Source organism: Zalophus californianus, chromosome 13, assembly GCF_009762305.2.
Source record: "Zalophus californianus isolate mZalCal1 chromosome 13, mZalCal1.pri.v2, whole genome shotgun sequence".
Taxonomy (NCBI): Eukaryota; Metazoa; Chordata; class Mammalia; order Carnivora; family Otariidae; genus Zalophus; species Zalophus californianus.
In genome coordinates this window covers 84,696,061-84,722,019 of record NC_045607.1, presented here as the reverse complement: position 1 = coordinate 84,722,019, position 25,959 = coordinate 84,696,061, and the positions used below count along the sequence as shown (strand labels likewise).

The following is a 25,959-nucleotide window of genomic DNA, read 5'->3' as shown; positions in this document are numbered from 1 at the left end:
ACAGAGTAGACATTCTGGGTAGGACAAGGAGGGCATGCACCTGGAGGAGCAGTCTGCCAAGGGTGTCTCTACGGAGGGGTGGCCTGGCACTCAGTATCAGTGCAGGTCAAAAAAGGCAGCCACCCAGGGAGGATGGCGCCCATCCGACAGGGGCAAGCCTGTCGCAGGGTGTCAGTGTCAGAGCCAGAATACGAGGAGGAAGCCAACTGTGTGGGGGTTAGGGGTAGTGTGGGCAATGGTTACATATCAGAGGATTAATCACGTCAGCAAACATACTAAGGACAGTTAAGAGTCAGGTTTTTCACCCTCTGAGAAGGGATAAAAATATGGAAGGGAAGAAAATTAGAACGAATACTCTGATGTCATGTTGGAATTGCATGTATCAACATGAACTCGTGGTTTTCAGTGCTCATGCGTGTGTGCGCGCGCGCACACACACACTCTACCTCTGTTCACTGAGAAGACATGGGAGGAGTGACACCTTAACAGAAATGAGCACACTCAACACCTCCAGCTTGGCTTCTAAGTACCACTTTCCACCTAAAAGGAGTCAGAGCTGCTTGGAGAAATGACTGATTCCAGGGGTGAGGAAAGGACAGTGTAAGATCAGCTTGGAATATCTTGTGGCAAAAAGCAAGTATATGATCAATGGCTCTTTGGGGGCATGTGAAAAAGACACAAGGGCCAGTTGGAGGGATTGACACTGGTCAAAGTGAGGACAATCTGAGCATCAAAATAAACCACAGAACTGGATTCAAACTTACTGAATAAAATAGGAAACTACGATTTAATATTGATACAAATAAGCCAAAAGTTTGATGAGGAATTGTGCATTTTACAATCATCAAATCCAAATGGAATTTATTATGTCTAAAAAAAATTACTGCCCTGTAATCTCAAGGTCATGAAAGTCAATGAAACACTCAGGAACTGTTCCAGAGTAAATAATACTAAAGCCATGTGACATATAAGTGCTATGCATGCCTTTCAACTAGATCCTTTTGCGCTAAAGGGCATTCTTGGGACATTTGGTGAAAGCTGAATAGGGTCTGAGGATTAGATGGTAATAATGTATCAGTGTGAATTTCCTGAATGTGATGGTTGTATGCTAATTATGATGGAAACTGTCCTTGTTTGCAGAAATTAGACATTAAAGTATTCAGGGGTAATGGAGAATTAGGTTGGCAACTTACACTCAAATGGTTTGGGGGAGGGGAAAAAGATCTTTGTGTTATACTTGAAAGTTTTCTGGATATTTGAGATTTTTCAAAATAAAAGGAAAAGAGTATATTGAGTGTCTGGCATTGAAATAAAGTCTGTTAGTGGGTCCTATTTATCAGGCTGTGCATCCATTCTGTAGCTGCTGTGAGTATAGGAGCTCTCATGTCCAGAGACACCTGAGCGATTCACTCTACCCACCAGCCCTCTAACTTCCCAGTTTGGCTCGGTGGTTGTGAGCAATGTCTGACTGATAGAGGGGTACAATATTCCCACACCTTGCCTCAAAGTTGGATGGTGGGAAAACTCTGTAGTGTGGTCCCTCCAGGGCACCCTGTATATCGGCCAAGAATATATCTGTGCCCTTACCCTGAGTTGACTCCTTCTGCTTCTTTGTCTTACTGCCCTCATTCCCTCACCAGCTTTTCCTAAAGAGAACACTCTCAAAAATCATGTGCACCTGAATCCCTATCTCAAGCTCAGCTTCTGACCATCTCAGTTAAGATAATTACATACCAGCTCAATAAATAATAGTCATTATTAGTAGTAGCAATGACAATACCATTAGATAACACCAATGCAAGTGTTATAATCTAGATGAGCATATTTTATGGAGATGCTGACTTTAAAGTCTCCAAACATCTTTATTTCTGACCTATATAATTTTTATATGGGAAATTTACTTTCTTACCAAAAGCAAAAGTAGAACTTGGAAGAGGACTCACTTTAGGATTTCACTTGTAGAATTCTCCGAAAAGACCAATTAACACCCGAGTGAGGTTGCTGTCCTCATTAAACTTGTTCCATTCTAGGGTGCCTGGGTGGCTCAGTTGGTTAAGCGACTGCCTTCGGCTCAGGTCATGATCCTGGAGTCCCAGGATCGAGTCCCGCATCGGGCTCCCTGCTCAGCAGGGAGTCTGCTTCTCCCTCTGACCCTCTTCCCTCTCGTGCTCTCTCTCTCTCTATCTCATTCTCTCCCTCAAATAAATAAATAAAATCTTTAAAAAAAATAAAAAATAAACTTGTTCCATTCTATTCCATCCCTTTCAGGAATTCTTAGTGGATTCGCTTTCCAGTGTGCTGCTAAAACTGTGGTTTGCTTTGGATTTGGGGATTCCAATTTTCTGATGGCTTAATCGCAAATGAGGGCAATTAATGCTTCCATTTTTTATTGTCTCAATGACTGGGGTGTACTACTACATTTCACACCCTGAAATGCATGGGGCATCCCACACAATGAAGAACCATCCCAACACATCTATCAGCATCCAACACAACTATCAAATGTCCTGCCAGACATTCATGGAGGTGAAAAGCCAGCCTGTAAATATGTGAGCCAGGCCCCCAGTATTTTTGCACTGAATTCTCCAGCAAAACAACTACCATATAAATGTAGGGGGAATTAAACTCTGTCGATCAGATCTCTACCAAGAGCTTTCCCGCATTTTGGAAAATCACATTACTAACAGCAATGCTGCTTGTGGTATTTGAGTCACCCATACAATACACGTGTTGCAGTCTGCTTTTGAGGGTGGCGTGATACTCATAGTGATGGTTCCCACAGCTGCAAACAGCTATTTTACTAAGTTCTCTGGTGGAGTTGTGTTCAAGCATTAGCATATTTACATGCCTGCTATTTTATGTACTCTGCTTCTTTTATTTCTCCTTTATGTAACAGCTGGGACATTTTATTGACTTCTACAAATGACAAAGTTCGTGGGTGATAAAGGTGGCATTATAAAATAATCATTACACAGAAAGACGCTGTTGGGTCTGATAGATCTGAGAACACTTGTCTTAGAGGAACACGATATGGATATTTGCTTGTTCAAGTTTCATTCGTTCTCCCATTCAACACATGTTTATAAAGTAACTCCTGAGAATAAGGCACCAAAGAGGATGTAAAGGGGAATACACAAGAATCCTAGCTTTAAAGGAGTCCCTGTCCTCAGTGAAGTCATAGTCTATTGAGAAATACCACATATTTAGCAGGGGAAACACTGAGACAAGTAATCAGAATGCAATGTAGAGGGGCGCCTGGGTGGCTCAGTCGGCTAAGCGTTTGCCTTCGGCTCAGGTCATGATCTCAGGGTCCTGGGATGGAGCCCCATGTCAGGCTCCCTGCTCAGCGGGGAGTCTGCTTCTCCCTCTGCCCCTCCCCCTGCTCTTACTTGCTCATGCTCACGCGTGCTCTCTCTTTCAAATAAATAAATAAAATCTTTAAAAAAAAAAGAATACAGTGTAGAATATGACAAGAACTTCTAAGAGAAATACAAACAGCATGTTTTGAAAATTCACAGAAGGGAGCCATTTCTTCCGGCCAGGTCAGGGAAGTCTTCACGGAAGCCCTGGCCTTTGGGCTTCCGGGGGTGTGGATTTGCGGGGATGGGAGTGTGTGTGTAACAGCTCAGGAGTGGCTCAGTGATTTCCACAGCTGGATTGCTCTTTGTAACTGCACAGGCTGATGAGGCTTGCTTGCTTTCTGTACTTTTAGAAAGCAAATAGCTAAACACCTTGACAGCCAGCACGACAAATGCATGTCATAATAAGCAATTATTGATCAGGGAGACATTTTTATGGTGTTTTGGGAGTAACTGAATTATATGCACTGATGTGTTTGAATTTTAATTGTTTACCAGTTCACTGGGAGTAAAATATGGAGTAATAAAACAGATGATACCCCATTCCTTGATGTCCCAGCTCTCCTTGAGCACGACCTTCCTTCCTTCAGAATTACCTTAATCACCCAGGATGAAAAGCAAAGTCTAAGGGCTTTTACGATGTTGCTCATAACACTCATGAAATGTTTCACTGTCGCTGTGTATAATACACCAAGAATAAATAGCATGTGAACAAGTTTAATTACTTAAGAGTTCGACTTTCCACCAAGACACCAAACACAATGTAAGTGAATCACTCTTTAGTTCATTTAGAGAAAATGGCAGAGGAAATAATGCTTAAGTATTTAATGTGATCCAAAAGATGCCTGCAAACATCAATCCAAACAAAATGATCAAATATTTAGAAATGAGATGAGATGAACAAGCAACCATGGCACCATTCTCTTCATTAGATCAAGGGTCATTTCCAAAAGTCATGGAGAGAAAAGCACTATTATTTTTAGAGCTATGACACCACATTTTATGGTATAGGCATGAAAGAATGGAACCCATTCAGGGCATCTTCCATTCTAAGTACCACAAACATTTCAAGTACGAAAACATATTTCCCCCAAAAGGAGATCACATATTTTGTTTCTGTGTAGTTTAATTTTTCTTATTAAGTGAAAAAGAAATTCGAGAACTTTCCTCTATCCTTCATAGGCAGCACTCTTTGTCTGATTTAAAAGCCTCAATTATAGAACCTGAGTGGCAATTGCTCTATAGAATTATGAGCGTGGGAGGGAACACAAGTGGTCATTACTCTACTCCCCTGCCCCCTAAGTGGGATTCAAAGCCATTATCACAGATAGCAAGGACATAAAAGACTATCCTTAGATATTACAGAGAAATGTATTATCAGCAAGGAGATAATTGAGGAATAAAAGAGCTAACTAAATCAGTGTTTGACTGCATGGTTATGGATGACAGAGACATGTCCACAGAAGGTGAAATGGCTTCATTAAGTATGGTCTTCCAGAGGAAGGTAGTTTCCCCCGCCCCTCACAGTACATTAAAATATATGGGACAGAGTTTTTGGTTCATTCCTTTGACATGCTAATATAAATGCTTTTTCTGAAGTTTTCATATCTTATTTCACTTGAAAGGAATATTTTGGGTAGGCTGAATTGGAACTAGATAAACCCTAAAGCCTTCTGATTTTCCAAACTTTATCTTAATTTCAAGAATAGAGAAATTATAGTGCTTATGAGGGGAAATCTACCCTGGATCATTAAATGAAACCTTCAATAACACTGAGTTGTCCCTTGTTTTTTTTTTTTTCCCTTTTTTATATAATATCTTACTAACAGGTCTAATTGAAATTATTTGTCATCTGGGCAGGGACAACTGGGCCATATTCTGTAATACTCTTTAATAAGTATAATAAGTGGTAGCTAATCTATTACCATAGGCCAAGAAATCTTAGTACTTTACATATGTTAATTTGTTTATTGCATATACTATAACTTATGTGGTAGACACTATTCTAATTCCTGTTTTTCTGATTAGGAAATTGAGGCACAAAAGAAATAGTTTGTCTAAGGGCACACAGCAAGTAAGTTGGGGAGCCAGGACTTGAATCCATTTACTCCTGCTCCAGAGAAACCACCATTCTATGAAATAATATAATAAACCATAGCAAAGTAACAGAGCTTACATTTAATGAGTAATTAATTACTGTCAGGAACTATCTTAGATTTCCATCTATTGATTTTAGGGCACAATTACAATTCATCCTTTTTAGATGACACTTCAGTGAGTTGTGACAAATGCATACAGTTGTGTAATCACCACCACAATCAAGATTTAGAACAGTTCCATCACTCTCAAAAGTCTCTAATGACCTTTTGCAGTCAATTCCTTTCCCCACCCCCAGACCCCGGCAGCCACTGATCTGTTTTCTGTCCCTACAGCTCTGCCTTTTCCAGAATATCATACAAATAGAATCATGCATTATCTTTTTTGTCTGGCTTCTTTCACATTGCATAATGCAGCTGATAGTCATCTATATTGCCGCATGCATGAGTAATTTGTTCCACTTTACTGCTGAGTAGCATTCCATTGTATGGATGTACCACAGTCTGGTCATCCATTACCCCATTGCGTATGATTTGGGTTGCTTCTAATGTTTGGCAATCACAAATAAAAGTGCTATAAATATTTGCATATAGATGTTTACGTGAACAGAGGTTTTCAGTTCACTTGGGTAAATACCTCGGAGTAGGAAGTCAGGTGGTATATGACAGGTATATATGTAACTGGGATTCTAGGGTAGATGAGGGAAGGAAATTCAGTGATAGAAACAATACTCAGAAGGTATAGTAGCTTCCAGTTACAGTAACAAGAATACAAGTTCAGGAATTTATATTTTATTTTGATCAATCATATCCAGCATTGGCAAGGATATGGAGGGACAGGGCAGTTTCATGCCCAGTTGGTAATGGAGTCAATCAGTAGAGCTTTCCTGGAAAAAAATTGGCAGTCCTTATGAGGATGCATCATGTGCACGGACTCCACTTTTACCCTCAGAAATCCTCACATACATGTGTCCACGCAGGTGTGCCTAGATGTCTATCGTGATATTACTTACAACTGTGAAAAATGGACACAATTTCAATGTCCATCAATAGAGAAAGATTCGATAACCTAATGATACATTCCTTCACCCCTGGAATACCAGGCAGGGAGGGAGAGACCTCTGACATGGAAGGAATGTCAAAGCTATTATTGGGAAAAAAATGATATTTTGTACATATATGTAACATATATACCTATGGGTACTTACATAATATTTATGTAAAATACAAATATCCATCCATATATTTGTGAGGGCATGAAAAGCTCTGGAAGCCAGCAGAGCAACAGTATTCGTGCATTATGAGTGGGCTGAAGAGAAGGGCAGGGAGTGAGCGAGGAACGAGACAAGAGACCATTTTTACTTAATCCATGTCTACATGACCTGATTTCTTTCAAAACGAGCATGCATCGTTTGACACATAAAATAACAAATTCAAAGGCGAGCTACTTAACCACTAAGTAACAACTGGCCAAAAAGCTTATAGTGTCCTCCTCCAACTTCCCAGTACACTGTTTATGGATGCAGAAAAAAAGGAAACTCACCCAGATGAGCACACAACTTAATACCCGAATCTGGACAGAATCTCTGTGGATCAGATGGAGCTGGCAGAATGATGTCCCATGCTTTGTCTCCCCAAAGGGGAACTCACAGGAAGACAGACACTTCGTACTGTCCTTCCTGCCAGGCCCTGAGCAGTCAAGGTCTACATGAGCCAGAAATCTGAATGCTCCTTCTTCGTGGTAGAGGCTTATGGATGGAGTCACGGCCAGGCTCCACCTGGCTGCACTCCTTTCTCCCTTGGCCTTTCTCTTTCTACCATCATTCAGCAATGCTTAAGAAACAACTCACAGAAAACAACGGAGCTGAAAACGAGTGCAGGGTTGGGAGATGAAGGGCGCCTGGCAACAGTGTATTGGATTTTCCCCACAAATAAAATATTATAGGTGCATATGGGGGCAGAATGATCTCTGGGAGGAGTGTGTGCTAGGAATGTATTTTCATGTTTGTTTGGAGTATCAGATTCAGAGTACCAAAGAATCAAACAGTGGGATAGAAAAAGGCGCTTCCTCTCTTAAACACCAGTCAAAGCTTCCAGAAACTGACAATGAGTTTCAGAGTTGCATACTTCTAGCGAATTTCTGGGAAAGGAACTGGCCCATTATACAAGTGTGCAGAGAACAGGACCAATGGCAATCCCCATCCCCAATATGTTGCCGAAGATAAAGTTAAAGCAGATATCACTTTGTTTTATGGGGGAAGAAAAAGACACAAAAATTTGAATAAATTAAATATATGGATAATCATTGTTCCTACAGAAGAGATTAAAAACAAATAGAGACACATAAGGGAACAGAACAGCAATCAAGTGGCTAATGGTTTGGATTAACATTTTAATCTAAAATTCCCAGTAAATAATATCAGGTTTGTGAATTACATTTTAAGCAGGACAGCAAAAATGGAAATCACAGGGAAAATTATGAATACAGATTTGATTACATAAATAATTCTGAATGTTAAAAAATTATGAGCAATTTTGAAAGGCAAAGAACACAATGGATAGGAATTTGTAATATATGCTGGACAAACAGTTAATATCCCTAACAAATAAAGGTAGTCCTAGAGATAAACAGGCCCAGACAAATTAATAGAGGTGCACAAATTTCAAGAATAAACAGGACATGAAGGAAAAATTACAAATGGGCCAACTAATATATGGACAAAGCTTTGCCCAATTTCAGAATACAAAAATGCAAATAAAAGATAGACTCTTTACAAGTAAAATTGGAAATGTATTAAAAGATAACATCCAATATTTTTGAGGATTCATGCACATATTGTTGATAATTTTTCTGATATATTATTCCCAAATCCTTAAGTTCGTGCATAACCCTAGACAGAGAAATCCCTCTTCTAGGGATTTATTCTGAAGGTAAAAAAATCATAGATGTGCACAAAGATGTTGCTGTATTGGGGTATAACCCTGAAATTCAGGGACTCGTAAACATTAAAATCGGTTAAGTGAATTTTGATGTAAATACATCACGCAACCATTAAAAATTGGGTTGAGGAAGAGTATGTAATAGCAAACAGAGATAATCACCAGTTACTGTAAAAACCCAAAATAGAATCATGCTATAAAATAGTATTATAGTTTTTATACAAATATATATACAAAGAAATTTAGTTTTTATACAAATATATATACAAAGAAATATGATGTGAAGGCTATGTATCAAATGTTAATGGCAGTTATCTGTCTATAGTAAATTAAGTGTTTTTTTCTCCTTTTGTTTCCCTACAATCTCTAAAATTTCTAAAATGAGTATTCCGAAAGAGTCCTTTTTTCTTTTACATTTGTGCAACATAGAAGGCAAAAAAAGAATATTCCAACGGGAATTGCTATGAGGCATTTAAAAAAACAAAACAAAACAGTGTCCCAAGAAGCAAACAGAAACCAAGTGTAGTAAAACGGACCTTTCTATTTATTGTTCCTTCTCAGACTTTTTAGAACCTTAATATCCAGAAAGTATCTCTAATTATAACATTTAAAAGCTTGAGAACAACTTGTCCTGAAATTTTTTATTTACTACCAGCAAAGCATAATCTTACTTGGCTACCTGACAAACTTCGTTTTCCATTCATGTTGGAAATTAGAGCACATGATGGATTAGCATCTAACTTTCTCTTAATTGCTGTTTATAAGCAGTTGCTTTCTGTTGCTCGGCTATTGAAAATAGTATGCTTACTGACATTACTCCAAAAAACAGCACAAATTCAACGGTACACTTCCAGGAGCTGGATAAAACCCAACCTCCACAGTCTTTCACTGTTTATCCCACAGAACAGTAATTCTTACTGGAGTACAGGAGAAGTGCCGAGAGCAGAATTTCAAACTATTTATGTCTTGATAAAGGCTCTCTGATGTTTTTTCTAATGGGATGTGTCCTCAGTCTGCAGACACTCCCCGCCCTGCTCCCCAACTCATACATACACACAGGCTGAGGATTTTCGTGTGCCTACATGTTTCTCATGGGACAATACTGTCCAGGTCAGTGACATAGAGACAAAAAGCTCAAGACAATGTTGTAGAACATTTGACTAACCCAGGAGAGAAGGGCCCTTTTGACGGGAAGCCTAGCAAGTAATCTATTTCTCGGTTACAAATTTAAATGTTACCTTTGAACCTGAGGCCAAGTTTCAATTCATTTATTTCCCCTCCCCCTCAGAATTCATCAGAATGGGAACAAAACAAAAAGGCCCTATTCTTTATATTTAAAATGTAACTTTCTCCTTCCATAGGTGAATGGCCAACCAAACTGTGATAAATCCACACAGTGAAATATTCATTAGTGAAAAAAAGAAATGAGCTCTCCAGCTACAAAGAGATGTGAAGGAACAAGGCAAAACTATGGAGTCAGTAGAAAGGTAAGTGGTTGCCAGGGAGAGATGATTGTGAGAAAAGATTTTTTAGGGCAGGGGATACTGCGATGGTAGATACCTGGCATTATACATTTGTCAAACTTGTAGGACCTAGGGCACAAAAGATGAGCCCGAATGTAACCTATGGACTTTAGTTAGTAATAATGTATCACTATGGGCTCATCAGTGATAACAAATATATCATGTATCTTAAGTAAGGTCCATCCAAGAAAGAATGAATCAGTCAGAGAAGGCTGCATAAAGGAAAAAAAAAAAGAAATTTATCCTGGCCTTTAATCCATAGGTAGGATCTGACAGACAGGGGAAAGAGCGGAGGGCACAGGCAGAGGGGAACGGCAATGGCCAAGGTGTGGAGGTAGGACTGAGCTGGTTATGCGGACGCATGGTGAGGAAGAGGCACCAGGCCCAGCAGAAAGGAAGTGGATCTGGGAGGTAAGGGAAATAAGTTTCAATACATACAGTGGGGCCAGATTATTAAAGCCCTTGAAAGACAAACCAGCAGAGTTGATATCTGATAGAGTAGGTAGTACAGAGCCTTAGCAGGTCTTTGAATAGGGCACAAGATAGTCAATCCGCATTCATTACTCATGAATTTTGTATTTTGTCACCTCCTTGCTAAAATTCCTTTGGAACAGTCAGTGCGGGCACGTGTGCAACAAACAAACTAAAACCCAAACCAAACCAAACCAAACAAACTAATAAAACCCCAACTCCAAGATGTTAACAATAAGGGGAACTGTTGGGAGGTGGTAAACCAGAACCCCCAGTACTTTCTATGCAGTTTTCCTGTAAACCTAGAACTGCACCTGAAAATTTTCATTAAAAAACAACTATAAAAGCTAACAACATATGTATATATGTAAAGAGAAAAGAAAAAGGAGCTTACTTTTGGTTCACAATTAGCCATTCCCGAATATAAGTCTGAACACAGTCCCTGACATGAGGGTCCAGTTCAACCCTAATGAGGTGGAAAATGAAATAAAATCATGTTAGTACCAGATAAAGACAACAAAACAATCCCTTATCATAACCAAGGAGAGCAGCATGATTCAACTCCGTATCAAGCGAGAACGCCAGGGGCATTCCTCCCCATTCATCAAGTGTCTGGAGCATTCCTCAGGCGATAGCATTTTTACTTTGATGAGACAAACACGCTGGCATTTGATGCTTTGTGGGTTTTCTTTATTATAGAGAATCATGTTAAACTATAACTATCCCTTAAAGGCATTCCAACGCCAGACAGGTAGAACTAGCTGTGATCACATACATAACCAGAAAAATAAGCATAAATACCAAGTTCTCACAGGGGTAATTTGGGCATATTTTTTGCTCATGTATAACCTTGTTAGGGCATGCACATTTCCCTTTCGGAAAGCCATGAAGAAGAACAGCTGTCTTGTGCTTTGAGGAGTTGACACTGGCTTTGGTCGGTGAGTCTTAATTGGGGCAGTTCTTGTCATACCTGCCTAAGAGTGTGCCATGGGAGATACTCTCCAAGGGCGTCATAGTCTTGAAATAACCAATTCCACAGAGTAGCAAAGCTTTTTGCTGTTTTTCCAAGTGTTTTGGTATTAGAGATGAATGGGTCTAAACACTACATACTAAATACTGACTGCCCAAACCCTAGCCCCATCCCTTATTAGCTACACGGCCTCGGGCCATTCTTCTATGCCTCAGGGTCCTCATCTTAGAGTACTATTCATAGAGGAGTGCCTCCTTCAGAGAGCTGTGATGAGGATTAACTAAGCCAATGTGGAAGTGCTTAGAAGTGTGTCTGGCACATAGTAGGACCGATGGAGGATAGCTCATGCCTCCGACCCACATGTTAATTCGGTTATTTCTCTCTTTTTGAAAAAACTCAGTTAATTCTCCCGAGGGCATGGGCATGCACTATTATTCTCATTTTGCAGAAGAATGACATGAGAAGGACCTGGCTCACAATCACCCAGCAGGCGAAGAGCAGGGACTTAAATCCAGCGCTTTCACCTGTGGAGTGCAGGCTTCAAACCAGCACACCGTCAGAGCTCACCATGAAGTTCTGGATCAATGGGAATCAGCTGTTGTTTACTCTGGTGATGACGATGATGCCTTCCTGGGTTTTGATTATAATGGCAGACTTTGGGGCAATGATTGAAATAGCAGAGGATGTTTTAAAGTCATCAGACAGTGTGAGCTAGAAGTTCTGATCGCAAGGCAATATTATACTAAATTACCGATGCTATGGAAAAAAACCCTGCCTCTTTAACCAAAATTCAAAAATCCTATCTCTAAATTTATTTTAAGTATCTTAAACAGGATTTTCCCAGACTCTGACCTCGTTTGAAAATAATTAAATAAGTAACCATAAATTTCAGACAAGGAAATGATATGAAATGATTCTCTCAACGGTGAAAAAAACAGACCTAACCTACATGAAAGTTACCCTTGAATAAATGGGCTGACAATGGGAGAAATGTTTCCCACTGTTTGTTTTCTGGGGAGTGAATATTTCTAAAACGTCTGAGCTGAGCACATGACAAGCTCTCCTGTGTGAGTAAGAACTATCGAAACAGGAGAGCAAAGACTCATGACAACCCCGTATCACTGTCACCCCACATCCTTAAACTATGATGGAAGAAAATCCAAACGAAAACTAGAATATATTGCACAGTACTGGGGCGGGGACTGTGTTTCATGATCTCCTTCTGGGGACTTCTTTTGGGGAAGGTGATGAGGTTGAAAATGTCCAGGAGAGATGTGTATCTTAATTTTGTTTTGAAAATAAATGCAAATAAAAGCTCATCTTAAACCTCTAAAGAGGTATTGCTTTTTCCACCATGGAAGTAACAAGAGTTTCATTGGGATATAATTCCATTGCTCGCTACTGAGAGCTAATGCCCGCACCTAGAAACACATAGACTAACCCACTGTAGAAACTCAAGCTCTAACCAGCTCTTCACATATTCACTCTACAGAGCTTTCCCCACTGTCACCCCACTTGGCAAAACTTTCTTCCCAGGAAGGAACTTTGCCCTACTCACATAGTAGATGCTCAGTAAATGTGGGTTGAACTTGTCTGTGACTCGATCCCGTCTCTTAGGTGGAAACAATTCAAATGCTTCTGAATCATTTCACTGATGATTACTGAAAAACTTGACATTTTTACAAATGGAGAAACGGAGGCTCTGGAAGCTCACGGGAGTCGCCCAAGGTCCAGGCTCCCAGACCTCCCCCTGCACCTCTCCTCCTCTCCTTGAGCATCCCCTTAACTGGCTTAGTCCCCACATGCCTTTTCAAAGCCTCTGGTCAAACCAATTTAAAAACGATCACGGGCGCTAGTAATATGTAGTCATCCTGCACACCTTAATGGATCTGAGTAACTAGTTTCCAAAGAAGTCCAGACTTAAGGCATCTCCCCTGCTCACCAATAACAGTCATGACATCACACACATCTACAGTTTAGGAACAGGATTTACCCTTCCTCCGGTAAAGAAGGCTGCAAAGTGCGACATTCCTTTGGCGTGAACACCACGTCCAAGTCATCTTCGGTGAAGTCTCCCAGCTCCTGGGCGAGCTCCGCATCCAGGCTGTTCAGCTGTGTCATCAGAAGTCCTTCAAAGTCCACCGGCTCCACCGGGTCATAAAACTGAGGCTGCAGAGATAAGGAGAAGGAAAAGCAGGTTCCCACAAGGTTTCCAGGAAAAGCACCAAGGCGACAGTCGGCGAGCCCCAGGCCTGCCCCTTCCATTCAGCAAGGGCTTGGCTCCGAGTGCACAACTCGGTGGAGCAGTCTTCCGAGGGGCCTGTCAGACACAGAGGCAGTGATACGGAAAGGGAAAGAGACACTGCACGGAAAGTCAAGTCAGAACACGGTGCGGCACCCAAATCACACCCCAAGGCAGAATTTTTCTCTGCTTAATTGCATCTTGATGAGGAATCCTGAGGAGATCCAAAATGAGATCACGAGGCTTTGCTGAATTTTATAATTTCCCCTGCAAAAGCTCTCTGAGGCCATGTTTACCCCAATACAGTGAAGTAGTGCATGGAGGCAATTTTCCAGAAATTCGGGCAAACGCAACACTCCTTCTGTGTGAGCATTGAGACTCCGTGTTTCCTTTGGCCTGACTTTTCCTATATGTTGCTTCTTGAAAGCACTTCATACATAATCACAGCCCACGGTGAGCCAGACTTGGTGGTGGTGATTTCCAGAGGCTTCTGGACTGACTCCTGCTGGGCAGGAAGATACTTTCACCGGGGCTGGGGTTAAATGAATAAACTAAAGGCAACTGGCTGATTTTACCCAGGCCTAAATGTACTCCCTTTTATTTTTATTTATTTTTTAACGTACTCCCTTTTAAAGGATTGTTTTGTTTTGCTCTTCTACTATATCCACGTGCAGTGGGAAAGGACAAAAGCAATGACAGAAGTGGATGGTAATTCGAAATAAAATTTTCTCTGGTCGATAAAAGAAAAAGTTGGCAATTAAGCAACTATTTTTTTTTTTCTTGTCTGTGAAGTCCCCAAACAGGAACCATTGCCTTAAGGAAGTAAACGAATCAGACTGAGTGGAGCTGTGGAATGATGAGAATACCAGCAGCTCCGTGGGGATCATTTACGGCAGGCTACTTGGAATCACCAGCCCAGGGAGGTACTGTTCTCTACTCCCCCACCCCCCGACCATGGACCAACAAAACAAACACTCCAGACTCTCAACTCGTACTGCCTCCATGTGAAATGAGGCCGGATCCAAAGGAAATGCTAACAAAACCGGTTTTTCACCAGCCTGATACCATACACCAGACTCGATGTGAGGGTTTCCACGTTGGAGAGGAGGGACAGTGCGCTGCTTGCTGTTCAAGAGGCAAAAGGACATAAAATCAGAGAAGGCTGCTGCCCTCCCTCCTCCCGCGCTTGCCGTTCCTGGTCGTGGTGGAGACCTGAGTGACGTGCTGGGGACTGAGGACAAAGAACTGAGGCAACGCGTGCCCTCCTTCTTCTCTGAGATTCTGGAAGGTGGCTGGCTTACATAATGTCCTGGGCCGCAGGGACAAAGGGGGCAGAAGGGAAGCAACAGGATATACTTTGGTGGAGGAGAGCAGAGACATCTCTAGCTCCGCATGGCTCCCATATGCTGTGACAGAAAGACGGAAATTTCTCGGGGGGACCTGCAGGTCAGCTAAGGAGAAGACCATAGGCCTTAGAGGGTGCCTCTCAAAATGAAGAGACAGGGACCAGCAGGGGCTCAGGGAGCTGGAGATCAGCCTGTACAGAAGCCAAGTGGGGACAGAGTTTGCAAGGGGCCACTAGTGACCTCTGCCAGAGAAAATGGCAGGCATTGTCTATGCAGACCTGCCTAAGACCAACCAACCCCAAAGGAGAAAGTGGATTTTCCCACCCCTTACCACAAACCAGTACACAGCGTTCCGAGTCAGGAACTGAAATAGAAAACTGCATTTTTTGCATACCCAATCTTATTATTGCAAAGTTGATACCCATGAAGGCAGTAATTATGGAGCACTTACTATGTGCCAAGAAATTGGCTAGGTCATTATATACATTATGTCATGTCATCCTCACTAAAGCCTATAAGGTACACACTCTTATTAACCCCATTCTACAGATGAGGACACTGAAGGCTAGAGATTTAATAATTTGCCCACGGCTCCACAGCTGGGAAGGAGGCCCTCTGGAATTCAAACCCAGGCGGACTCATGTTCTTAACCACAGTGGTTGTGTTTTCTCTTGAAGGCATTTTAGGGAATCTCTACTTCCAGAAACACTTAAAACACAAGGCAATAGTAAGTGTGTTTGGAAGAGGGTGAAAACTACATTTACCACCCTACCCACAAGTTCCACTTTGTATTTCTCATGAGCCCAGCTGCTCAAAGTAATGACATAAGGGAATTAATTAATTAATTACAGTAATAACAAATGTAAATTTATTATGAAGAATGTCAATCCCTCAAGCCGAGACACTTTAAATATATACTTAAAAATTATACTGAAGCACAATTTGACGCTAGCATTAATCACTAGTAAGTAGAAGCTTCCACGGAGAAATGGCATTTGTGCAAAATCATCGGAGAGAAGAAAATTCGGGTCCAGCCAACGTAGTCTACTTATCATGACCCTGAAAGCCAGAGCTACAAATGATGACAAACCTGGATGAGAGCAGCACCTGTTACCTACAGGACAGGCTGTCTAGGAACCTGGGTGACAAGGACGGATGACTCCCTCCTTCAGCAAGGATTTGCTGAGTGTCTGCTGAATGCCAGTCACTGAGCCGGGCGGGGGTGGGGTGGGGTACAGAAGAGTCAGGTAGCTCCTCTCCAGCATTTTTCCAGAGATCTCTAGTCAGCCATGAGATGGTGCAGCTTGCCACATTCTCACAGATAAATCATGCTATGTTTGAAGAGGGCAGCCATGATAAAGGACACAGTAACCTCACTGAGCACTAATTGTGGGGCCATGTGCCAAGTGTAATCGATATACGGGATTGATCGTAAAGTCAAACTCTTGAGGTCACATATATTTCAGGACTGAGCAGACTGTAAACATCAACCATATGAGAGAATTACTGAGTATGGTTCCAGCGCAACAGACAAGGTGACATTTGACTACTCTCCCCTACTCTTTCTACACTGAAATGGACAAAGGAGGAAACTGTCCGTTCGTAATGCGATGTAAACTACTCTTGCCTTTGGCAAGTAGGTGGAGACCCCAAGTACTGTGAACAGGGTCTCCGAGGAAGTTCTGCTTGCAAAGTCACATAATAACCAGGAACCTGGGGCGCCTGGGTGGCTCAGTCATCGGGCGTCTGCCTTCAGCTCAGGTCATGATCCCAGGGGTCCTGGGATCGAGCCCTGCATCAGGCTCCCTGCTCAGCGGGAAGCCTGCTTCTCCCTCTCCCACTCCCCCTGCTTGTGTTACCTCTCTTGCTGTGTCTCTCTGTCAAATAAATAAAATCTTAAAAAAAAAACCAAAACAGGAACCAAAAGAGATTTCTGTTTTCTAAACTCTCTGAAGTCTGCATCTCAAGAGTTGGTTTTATTTTGAAGCAATCAACACATACACACAAGCACATACACTATGCTGATCTAGGGATAAGCAAAGGGAGGAAACAAATATTGAACAGAATTGCAGTGGTATTTTATTTCGTTGGGGGCTGAAGTTTGAGAACAGGGTTGGGGGGATGGTCTAAGGTCAGTCCTTAAGGCAAGACCGGGGCTCTTGGGAACTTTAAAGCCAGACAGGAAAATTAACTATTTTGTTTTCTCTGCTGTTGAGTACATGTGGCCTGTTAGTCAGTGAAGACCCAAGACTAGATTAAATGGTATAATCCAAAGTAATTCCAAGAAAGTCCCCTTATACCATGAATTACGACACTGCCACCATCACTTGTTAAAATAATAGAAGAAAAAAACCCCAAATAATCAAAATAGAAACCAAAAAAAACAAAACAAAAAAACCCTTAAAAAAAACAAAACCTTTTTTTTTTTTAATTTTTTATAACAGAAAGCTCTTAAGACGACATATAATCCTAAATCAGGTTTTATCTATCATGACTGTTGACTTTGCTAGGCTGAACCATATTCCCCAAATTTACTTCCTAGTATGGTTCTAGTCAGAGTGGACTCCAGGATTTTTCTCTTGCTACAGTTAATTTGGACTATACATACACCTTCTACTGATACAACCAAACACTAATTTAGGTGCTGCTGTTGAAGGGATATTACTAATGTAGTTAAAGTCCCTCATCGGTTGACTTTAAGTCAACGTAAAGGGAGACTCCCCTGGGTGGCCTGACTTAATCAGGTGGATGCTGACTTAATCAGTTGACAGCCGCCTCCTAGTTCAGGGACTCCAGGCTTGAGCTCTGGCCCGTGGAGTTCCAGCTTGCTTATGGTCTTGCCTTCCTGACTGCTCTGTGGACTCGCTAGGCCAAGCCCTCACCAGTGGGTAAGCCAGTTCTCTGCAATCAACTCCTTAATATCCGTGCATATGCATCTCCTCCTGGTTCCACTGCTCTGACTAAACCTGGACTAATCTGTCTACTTCCATTCATTTAACAAATACTTCCTGGGGTCCTACGGTGGTCCAGCTCTAGGTGAGGAGACACAGTCACTGCCCCGGAAGCAATTTTCAACACTTCTCTAGTGAAGACTTGTGCACTCTTTCTCTCTAGTTACTTTTTGCAGAGGCCTCATTGACAGAAGACCAGAAACACAGAAAAAGATTATAAATACCCTAAACGCTTCAATTATTCACAGCCAGACATCCATGTTTTAATTAAGGGGGTTTGAGCTTTTCCTTGTCCCCTAATGCACATCAAAGGCTACTTCTCCGGACATGAATTGGATTCAATGTGTTCTGAAACTGACAATTCCTACAGCACCAGAACCGTATCTGTTTAAAATGAATCTGTATAGCTCCTAGCACAGTGCAGTATACAGACAGCACACTGATAGCGGATTAAAATAGCAAATATGGGTGACACTTGACAAATAAGGATGCTGAAAAACAGGTTAAATGACAGGTAATCACAAGGGTCCTTTGTTACAGCTTTGGGGGGGCGGGGTTGCTTCATGCTGCTTTGTGCAGGGCTGGGGGTAGAGGTGCGGTGTCTCCAGGGGTACTGGCCTAGTACCCTCATGTGTGTGTACCCCTATGGAGGGTGGTCCTCAAATCTACTTGGCTGTTCATGAGAGATGTCTTGTCAAAGTCACCCAAGACGCCCCTGTTGCCAGATTCAGTGGTCAATGCTCAGTCCTGGTTTATCTACAGGATGGGACACGGTTAATCACTCCCTCTTTCTTGCAATACTTCATTCAGATGGAGGGTGACACAGTCTCTGAAAGTTCATGTACCAGGAAACAAATTGGGATGGTTGGTCACTCTACTGTTTCTAGGTTCTCTTCCTATGATGCAGTACTCCAGGATTCAGTCCTAAAATGTCTTTGCTTCTCAATCTGCATTCACTCCCAGATGAGCTCATCTACTCCCATGGCTTTAAATACCTTTTTTTTTTTTAAATTACAAATTTATATCTTTGCCCTGAAATCCAGCTTGACTTTTCCAACTACATCCAAACATCACCATCTGGTGGTCTAATAGGACTCTCAAACACAACAAATTCAAAACTAATTCTTAATTTGCCTGCTGATCTTTTCTTCCCATATCTCCCAAGTCTTGGCATATCAGGCGGTGGCAAATCCATTCTGCTGGTTGCCCAGAGCAAAACCTTCAGAGTCACTGTGGGTTTTTCTCTTTCTCTTACACCTTACATACTGTCCATCAGAAAATCCCATCCACTTTACTTCTGAAATATATTCAGCATCCAACCTTCTCACCTTCTCTACTGGCATCACTCTCTATAACCCTATTCCAGAGTTACTGTGACAACTTCCTAACACCCTCCCCACCCCAGTCTGCTCTCCACATAGCAGCCACAGTGATCCTTATAAAAGGAACTCTATAAGTCATCTTTATAAAAAGTCAGATCATGCCTGGCCTCTGGCTCAATGCTTCCAGAGACTTCCCAACTTAATCAGAGTAAGAGCTGAAGTTCTTCTGAGGTCTCTGAGCCCTGCTTTCCCTTTGATCTCATCTCCTCGTGCCCACTCTACTCAGCTCATACTCCACTTCCTTGCTGTCGCTGGAGCAGACCACATACTCTTGCCTTGGGGACTCTGCACGTGCTGTTCCTTTTTTTTTTTTTTTAAGATTTTATTTATTTATTTATTTGAGAGAGAGAGAATGAGAGATAGAGAGCACGAGAGGGAAGAGGGTCAGAGAGAGAAGCAGACTCCCCGCCGAGCAGGGAGCCCGATGCGGGACTCGATCCCGGGACTCCAGGACCATGACCTGAGCCGAAGGCAGTCGCTTAACCAACGGAGCCACCCAGGCGCCCCACGTGCTGTTCCTTCTAACTATAATACTCTTCCTTCAGCTACCTCTCAGGTTCATGCAGAATTCTTCCCAAGTGTCTCCTTTCCAATAGACACCCAAATAGCTCCTCTTCTGTATCACTCTCTATCCTCTTTCCCTCTTTTATTCTTCAAGGCACTTAAGCCCCTTGATATAGTCTGCATTCACTTATTTGTCTGTCTCTCATTCTAGAACATAGGTTCCATGAGGCTAGACCCTTTGTTGTATTCACTAGCATATCCCCAGCTCCTAGAGCAGTACCTAGCACAGAGTTGAGACCCAATACATATTTCTGGAAGGAAGGAAGGAAGGAAGGAAGGAAGGAAGGAAGGAAGGAAGGAAGGAAGGAAGGAAGGAAGGAAGGGACATTTAAGACAATCCTCTCCGCTCCCTATTATATTTAAGTAAACAGAGCTGAGAACATAAGGTTCTTCTCCTTCAGTGATTTCAAAGTACTTCATGGCTTAGATTCAACAATGTTCCCCAGCTTCTCCCAAAGTCAATCTTCCACTGTACTACTGAGTAGAAGATGCTGACAGGCCATCATGGGCATCAACCTATTTTTACCAAGATACTTTGATGTCCCTGCTTTTCAATGACAGAAATAAAACTCCTGCTTGGCATGCAGGCTGCCACTCTGTCATTTTATGTTCCATTGTGAATCTGCCACGAAAACTATATTGAGGTCTTCATTTCCATCATGGCCTCTCAAGGGAAATCAATGAAACCTAAGGACAGCCCAACTCCTTGACAGATGAAGCACAAAAGAACAATAGCATCAGAAAAATTTAAAAGAACCATATTTATCAAGTGATCTAACATTTTGGTCATTCTTGGTAGTAAAAGCAAAAGGGTGCTTTATTGCACAGCTTAAACACATTACACATTACACATAAACACATTACAAAAATGAATGCCTTCTAAGGTACGAGACTTTTTTTTTTTTTTACATAGATGTTATACACAAACATCTCATGTATCCCTGGTGTTTAGGATGTGGCTTTTTTAAACATCCTTTTCTTCAGCAAGAACTGTTACATTCCAGCTGATTCATTCCATTTCACTTCAAATCTTTTCTATTCTCATTTTTAAAAATAGAATTTTTCCCGCTATGAAAATGTAGGTTAAGGTTATTAACCAAGCATAGTGTCTCATACCCTCCTTTCTACTTTAGGACAGAGATCCCAACCTTTTCTTGTAGTTCACTCTCCTTTCGACTTTGAATGACCAGAAAATAGTTTTAGTATTTTAATGAAGATGTCAACTATAAAGTCATTTGCCTGTGTAGATGGTTGGCATGAGAGGATGTCTGGTCGACCTGCCCACAAGGCTGTGGCAATGGAGGATGCCAAGGCCAACGTGCGATGCTACACACAGGTGAGTCTACACACAAGGTCATGCTCTCTGGCACTGGTCACAAACGACTCTGGAAAGAGTGTCAAAGAGCCCCAGGGCAGGTCTATCATCATATCACCAGGTCTAAAAAGCCAACTTGAAACAGTCGACCCTCTTCACAGTGCACAGTGCAAGAGTTTAAAATACTTTATCTACTTTGAAAACACACATACATCACAGCTGACATTTACAATTAGAGTTTAAAAACAAAGATCCAATAAAACCACACATACCCACACACCTTTTCTCTCATGTGATTGATCTGATTTACAACAGAAGCCACTGTATTTATATAAGGATATATCCATAGGGTTAGCAATGGTCCTTGCCCACCACATTTTCTGAAACCCAGAGCAACCCAGACGACAAAAGAAACTACCTTTCTTTACGTTTTTTTTCCTCCTATTTGGAATACTTCTACCTATGTAGGTTCTTTAAACAATCCTCCATCTGGATCACATGCTAAAATCCCAGGGAACTTTAACATATCAAGATACCCAGGCTCCAGCCCTTAGAGATTCTGATTTCATTGTTCTCTGGTGGGCCTGGCCACAGATGTTTCTAAAGGTCTCAGATGATTGTAATGTGCAGCCAGGGCTGAAAACCTTCCTTTAAGTCTTCTCTGCCTCTCTCAGCAAGCTTTTACCTCCTTTTGAACACCTAGCACACTTAAAGACGGTATAGGTCCTCTGTCCTCCCAAGTAGACCACAAGGCCTTTCAGAGCTGAAACCACCTCTGGTCACCTTTTAATCCCTCACCCTGCCTCCAATATACAGACAACAGACAGTGCCAAACATGTGGGCAGAACCATTCACCAGTATTTACACAACGTCTATGATACCATTCTATTAACCCTAATGGGAGGGGGAGCACTCTTAGGCCAACATCGCAAATAAAAAAACCTGGAGCCTTCACAGAGATTAACTTGCCCCAGATTATATACCAAATCAGTGGCAGTAATGCTTCACCTGGGACCCATCTCACCAGTTTTTGTAGAAAAAAAAAGTGCTTATTTTTAATGATTTATGTATAAAAGAAAATTTTATGATACAATTTTATGATACAAGGCACCTTTTTGCAACACAAAAATTCTATTCATATCCACAAATTCATGAAAGGCAGGTATATTCAAGCAAAACGGGGTCCACTTAGGCTTGTGGCCAAGTTTTGGCCTCTTGCAAGACAACAAACTAATCCCTGATTGGGTTTGCTTTTTTTTTTTTAAGATTTTTATTTATTTGAGGGGGGGTGGGCAGAGGCAGAGAATCTTCAAGCAGACTCTCGACTGAGCTTGGAGCCCAGTGTGGGGCTCAATCTCACGACCCTGAGATCATGACCTGAGCCGAAACTAAGAGTCCGATGCTCAACTGACTGAGCCACCCAGGCGCCCCATGGATTGGGTTTTAAATAACGTGGCACCATTAAATACTTCTAAAAATTAAATAGCCACTTGTATTAGCATGTGGGGTTGTTGAAATGGGTAGTTATATAAATAAAGGTAAGGGAAACAAAAGCCAAAATGCACTTGGTCTTATTTTCCAATTGTCTGAAACCAATGAACAGTCTATAGCTTCACCTTTAAGAAAAGTTTTTTTTAAAAGCTACTTCAGCTTGAGAGTTTTTAGATGATAAGCTAGTTCTCTGCCTTGCCAGGAATGAAGCTTGCTGAAATGTCCCATTATGTTTCTTTGATATGGATTTTTTTTTTTAAGGTAAAGGGAAATCACCACTAAGTTGATGATGTCTGTTGGAGAAACCTTCATTTGGGAAGATGATTCAGGGGAAAGAACGGCCGCTTCATTGTGACATGACAGCATGGCGGCAGGTAAACGTTAGGGTGATTTCCTCGACAGGCTGTGCTTTTTTTTTTGTTTAAAGGGGGAATTAAAATCAGGCCTCTTGGCTCCCTCATGCTTCCTGCTCCTCATGCAGTTAACAAGAAGGAACAGGGGCAGCACCAAGTGCTGAAATTGGAGTCGTGATCTGGGAAGAGATAATCAGGAGCTAACCTGGACTACTAGGAACCACATATTTTAAAGGCTATTCATTTGCAAATAGAACCAGGAATAAATTACAACAGGCAGGAACCCATGATCCTTGCATAGTTAAACAATGTTGCTTATTTTTGCTATTTCTTTGATGTCTTCTGTTAGAAAATGGGTAGTTAAGCCACATGGTGATTTGACTACCTAGCTAATGAAGAAATTCATCAACATTCGCTTTTGTCAAAACCTACGGATGAGGAGGCAAAATTACCAAAGGAACACCTGTAGATATTAAGCAAGTTCTTATTCGTTGTGACTTTAAATGAAAAACTTAAGGCTGCAGCATAAACGCCAAAGCTGGTGTGGAGAGAAGGGGTTAAAGCTTGCGAGCTACACTTCCTTAAAGCCTCTTAATTACGATGTCCACACTGTTTCTCAATTCAGCCACTGCAAAGAGCTGCAGTCTTAATTTACCAACAAGCAAGGCACCAAACCCTCCCTCCTTACCTTGTTTGAAATATAAACGTGTATCTGGTCACTTTTTAACTGAATTCTGCATACTTTGGAATACAATTTGAATTAGAAATTCAAGAAAAAAAATTTTTTGGTTTTCAATGAAATATATATTAGCACCAAATTAAAAAAAAAGAAATAGTTAATATTTCTTACTCTAAAGGTTATCTAATCTATCTGAAGTCATGGACGTCATGCATTGAATGTGCTTTTATTATATCTGCATTGTGAAACAGGAAAAGTACAAACAAAAAGGACAGTTAGCAAGCCACTGAAGTCAGATTTTTCTGAAGAAATGTCATTACCTCTTGCAGTAAAAGATGCTATACACTTTTTACTACTCATATTTCATCAATGACACAACACACAAATTATCCTATTGAAATAACCACACACCACTCCAGCAAACATACCTTTAAAAGATACACAGTTACACGGCGTGCAAATTGTTACAGGCGGCAAGATGGCAGCTACAGGAAACCAAGTGGAAGGTTAAAAAACTTTGAAGAGCAGAAGTGGTTTTGAAGTAATAAGTGAGAAACAAAACAAATAACCTAACCTCCTCAAGAAAACCACTAGAAGCAAGAAAGTACCGCTATACTGTGAGTGAGGAAGTGAGCACAACAAGGACCGTAGCCTCACACAAAGGAAGTGAATACTCAACTTCTGGTTTTACAAATCATCTCATTTAAGTGAGGTTTAGCCCACCTGCCTGGCATTTAGTCCTCAAATAATATAACACATAATGCACACTCAACAGTACGTGTTAATATAAAAATACAAGCTACCTTCAACTTAAAAGGGGGAGTGTGATTCAAAAATGAAGGTCGGGACGCCTGGGTGGCTCAGTGGGTTAAGCATCTGCCTTCGGCTCAGGTCATGATCCCAGGGTTCTGGGATCGAGTCCCACATCGGGCTTCTTGCTCAGCAGGGAGTCTGCTTCTCCCTCTGCCTGCCTCTCCCCCTGCTTCTGCTCTGTCTCTGACAAATAAATAAATAAATAAAAATCTTGAAAAAAAATTAGGTCTGTTCTGTGATTCCAATTATATGAAGTTCCAGATAAGGCAAAATTGTGACAGAAGTGGATCAGTGATTGCCTTGGGCTGGGGCCTGGAAGAAGAGACCCACTGCAAAGGGGTCCAAGGAGTATCCTGGGGTAAAGAGACTGTTCTATATCTTGACTGAGTAGAGATTAAGTGACTAGAAATTGGCCAAATTCACCAAACTGTACACCTAAAATGAGTGAATTTCTTATATGTAAATTATACTTCCAAGAAAACAATTTTTAGGGGCGCCTGGGTGGCTCAGTCGTTAGGCGTCTGCCTTCGGCTCAGGTCATGATCCCAGGGTCCTGGGATCGAGCCCCACGTAGGGCTCTCTGCTCTGCAGGAAGCCTGCTTCTCCCTCTCCCACTCCCCCTGCTTGTGTTCCCTCTCTCGCTGTATCTCTCTCTGTCAAATAAATAAATAAATAAAATTTAAAAAAAAAAAAAGACCCTCCTGCCTTCCTCTAAGAGAAGGTAATCTTGCCTGAAACAATCTTTAAAAAAAAAAAAGAAAAAGAAAAGAAAACAATTTTTAAAAATTAAGGTTCCTAAATTGACTTTCCAGATAGGGGATTTATTTTCCTAATAAAAGCCTGTTACAAATGGTAGTTGGGTTCCAGGCCACTTCCCCCTCCCCAAAATAGGAATCATAACTTGGGGGAAATCAAGTAGCCCATTTGCCCACTGAAGCCCGAGACTTCAGAACCATGGCCCCTGCAGGTCCACATTGCCCTCCCAGCTCATGCTGAAGGAAGGAGAGAGGGAAATTGTGTGATGTCAAAAAGAAGGCATAGAGTTAGGAACTGGTAGTAGGAGGTGTAAGGTGGCAGCAGAAGAACTAAGGAAAAGCAAGAAGGAAAAGCACATGCTGTGCATTTCTGCACCTGACCATCCTCTAAGCAAACCCATCTCATACTTACTAGTTGAAGAGAGGGGAAGCCAGAGGTACTTATGCTCTGTCGATGGTAATGGCCAAGGTTCGGTGGGAGAGTAAACTGTTTCCTTATTTCCGCTGAAGAATACCTTGGGTAAAATACAAACATCCAAATGAAGTGGTTATTTTAACAAATCATCACAATTCTAGATACAATCTTTGGCATCATGTTCTAAAACCCATGCCTTGGCTGGGTAATAGGCAGAACTAACATGCCCTCAGCGGCCTATGAATGGACATTGTAGCTTTCGTCTGATAGTCTACACCCTTGGAAAGTTCACAA

General features: G+C 41.6%; 1 protein-coding gene across 4 annotated transcripts in view; it reads right to left on the bottom strand.

Moving 5' to 3' along the window:
- The window catches only part of DOCK8 (dedicator of cytokinesis 8), a 220,694-nt gene that overhangs the window by 147,274 nt on the left and 47,461 nt on the right, over nt 1-25,959 (bottom strand). For 2 of the 4 annotated variants that reach the window (XM_027614627.2, XM_027614630.2), the window contains exons 2-4: nt 25,663-25,765; nt 13,353-13,528; nt 10,784-10,855 (exon numbers count right to left, since the gene is read on the bottom strand). In XM_027614627.2, coding sequence (XP_027470428.1) covers nt 10,784-10,855; nt 13,353-13,528; nt 25,663-25,765 — 351 coding nt within the window. Of the gene's footprint in view, nt 1-10,783; nt 10,856-13,352; nt 13,529-24,110; nt 24,249-25,662; nt 25,766-25,959 lie in introns of those variants that run through there. The other 2 variants (XM_027614628.2, XM_027614629.2) reach the window with 2 other exon arrangements.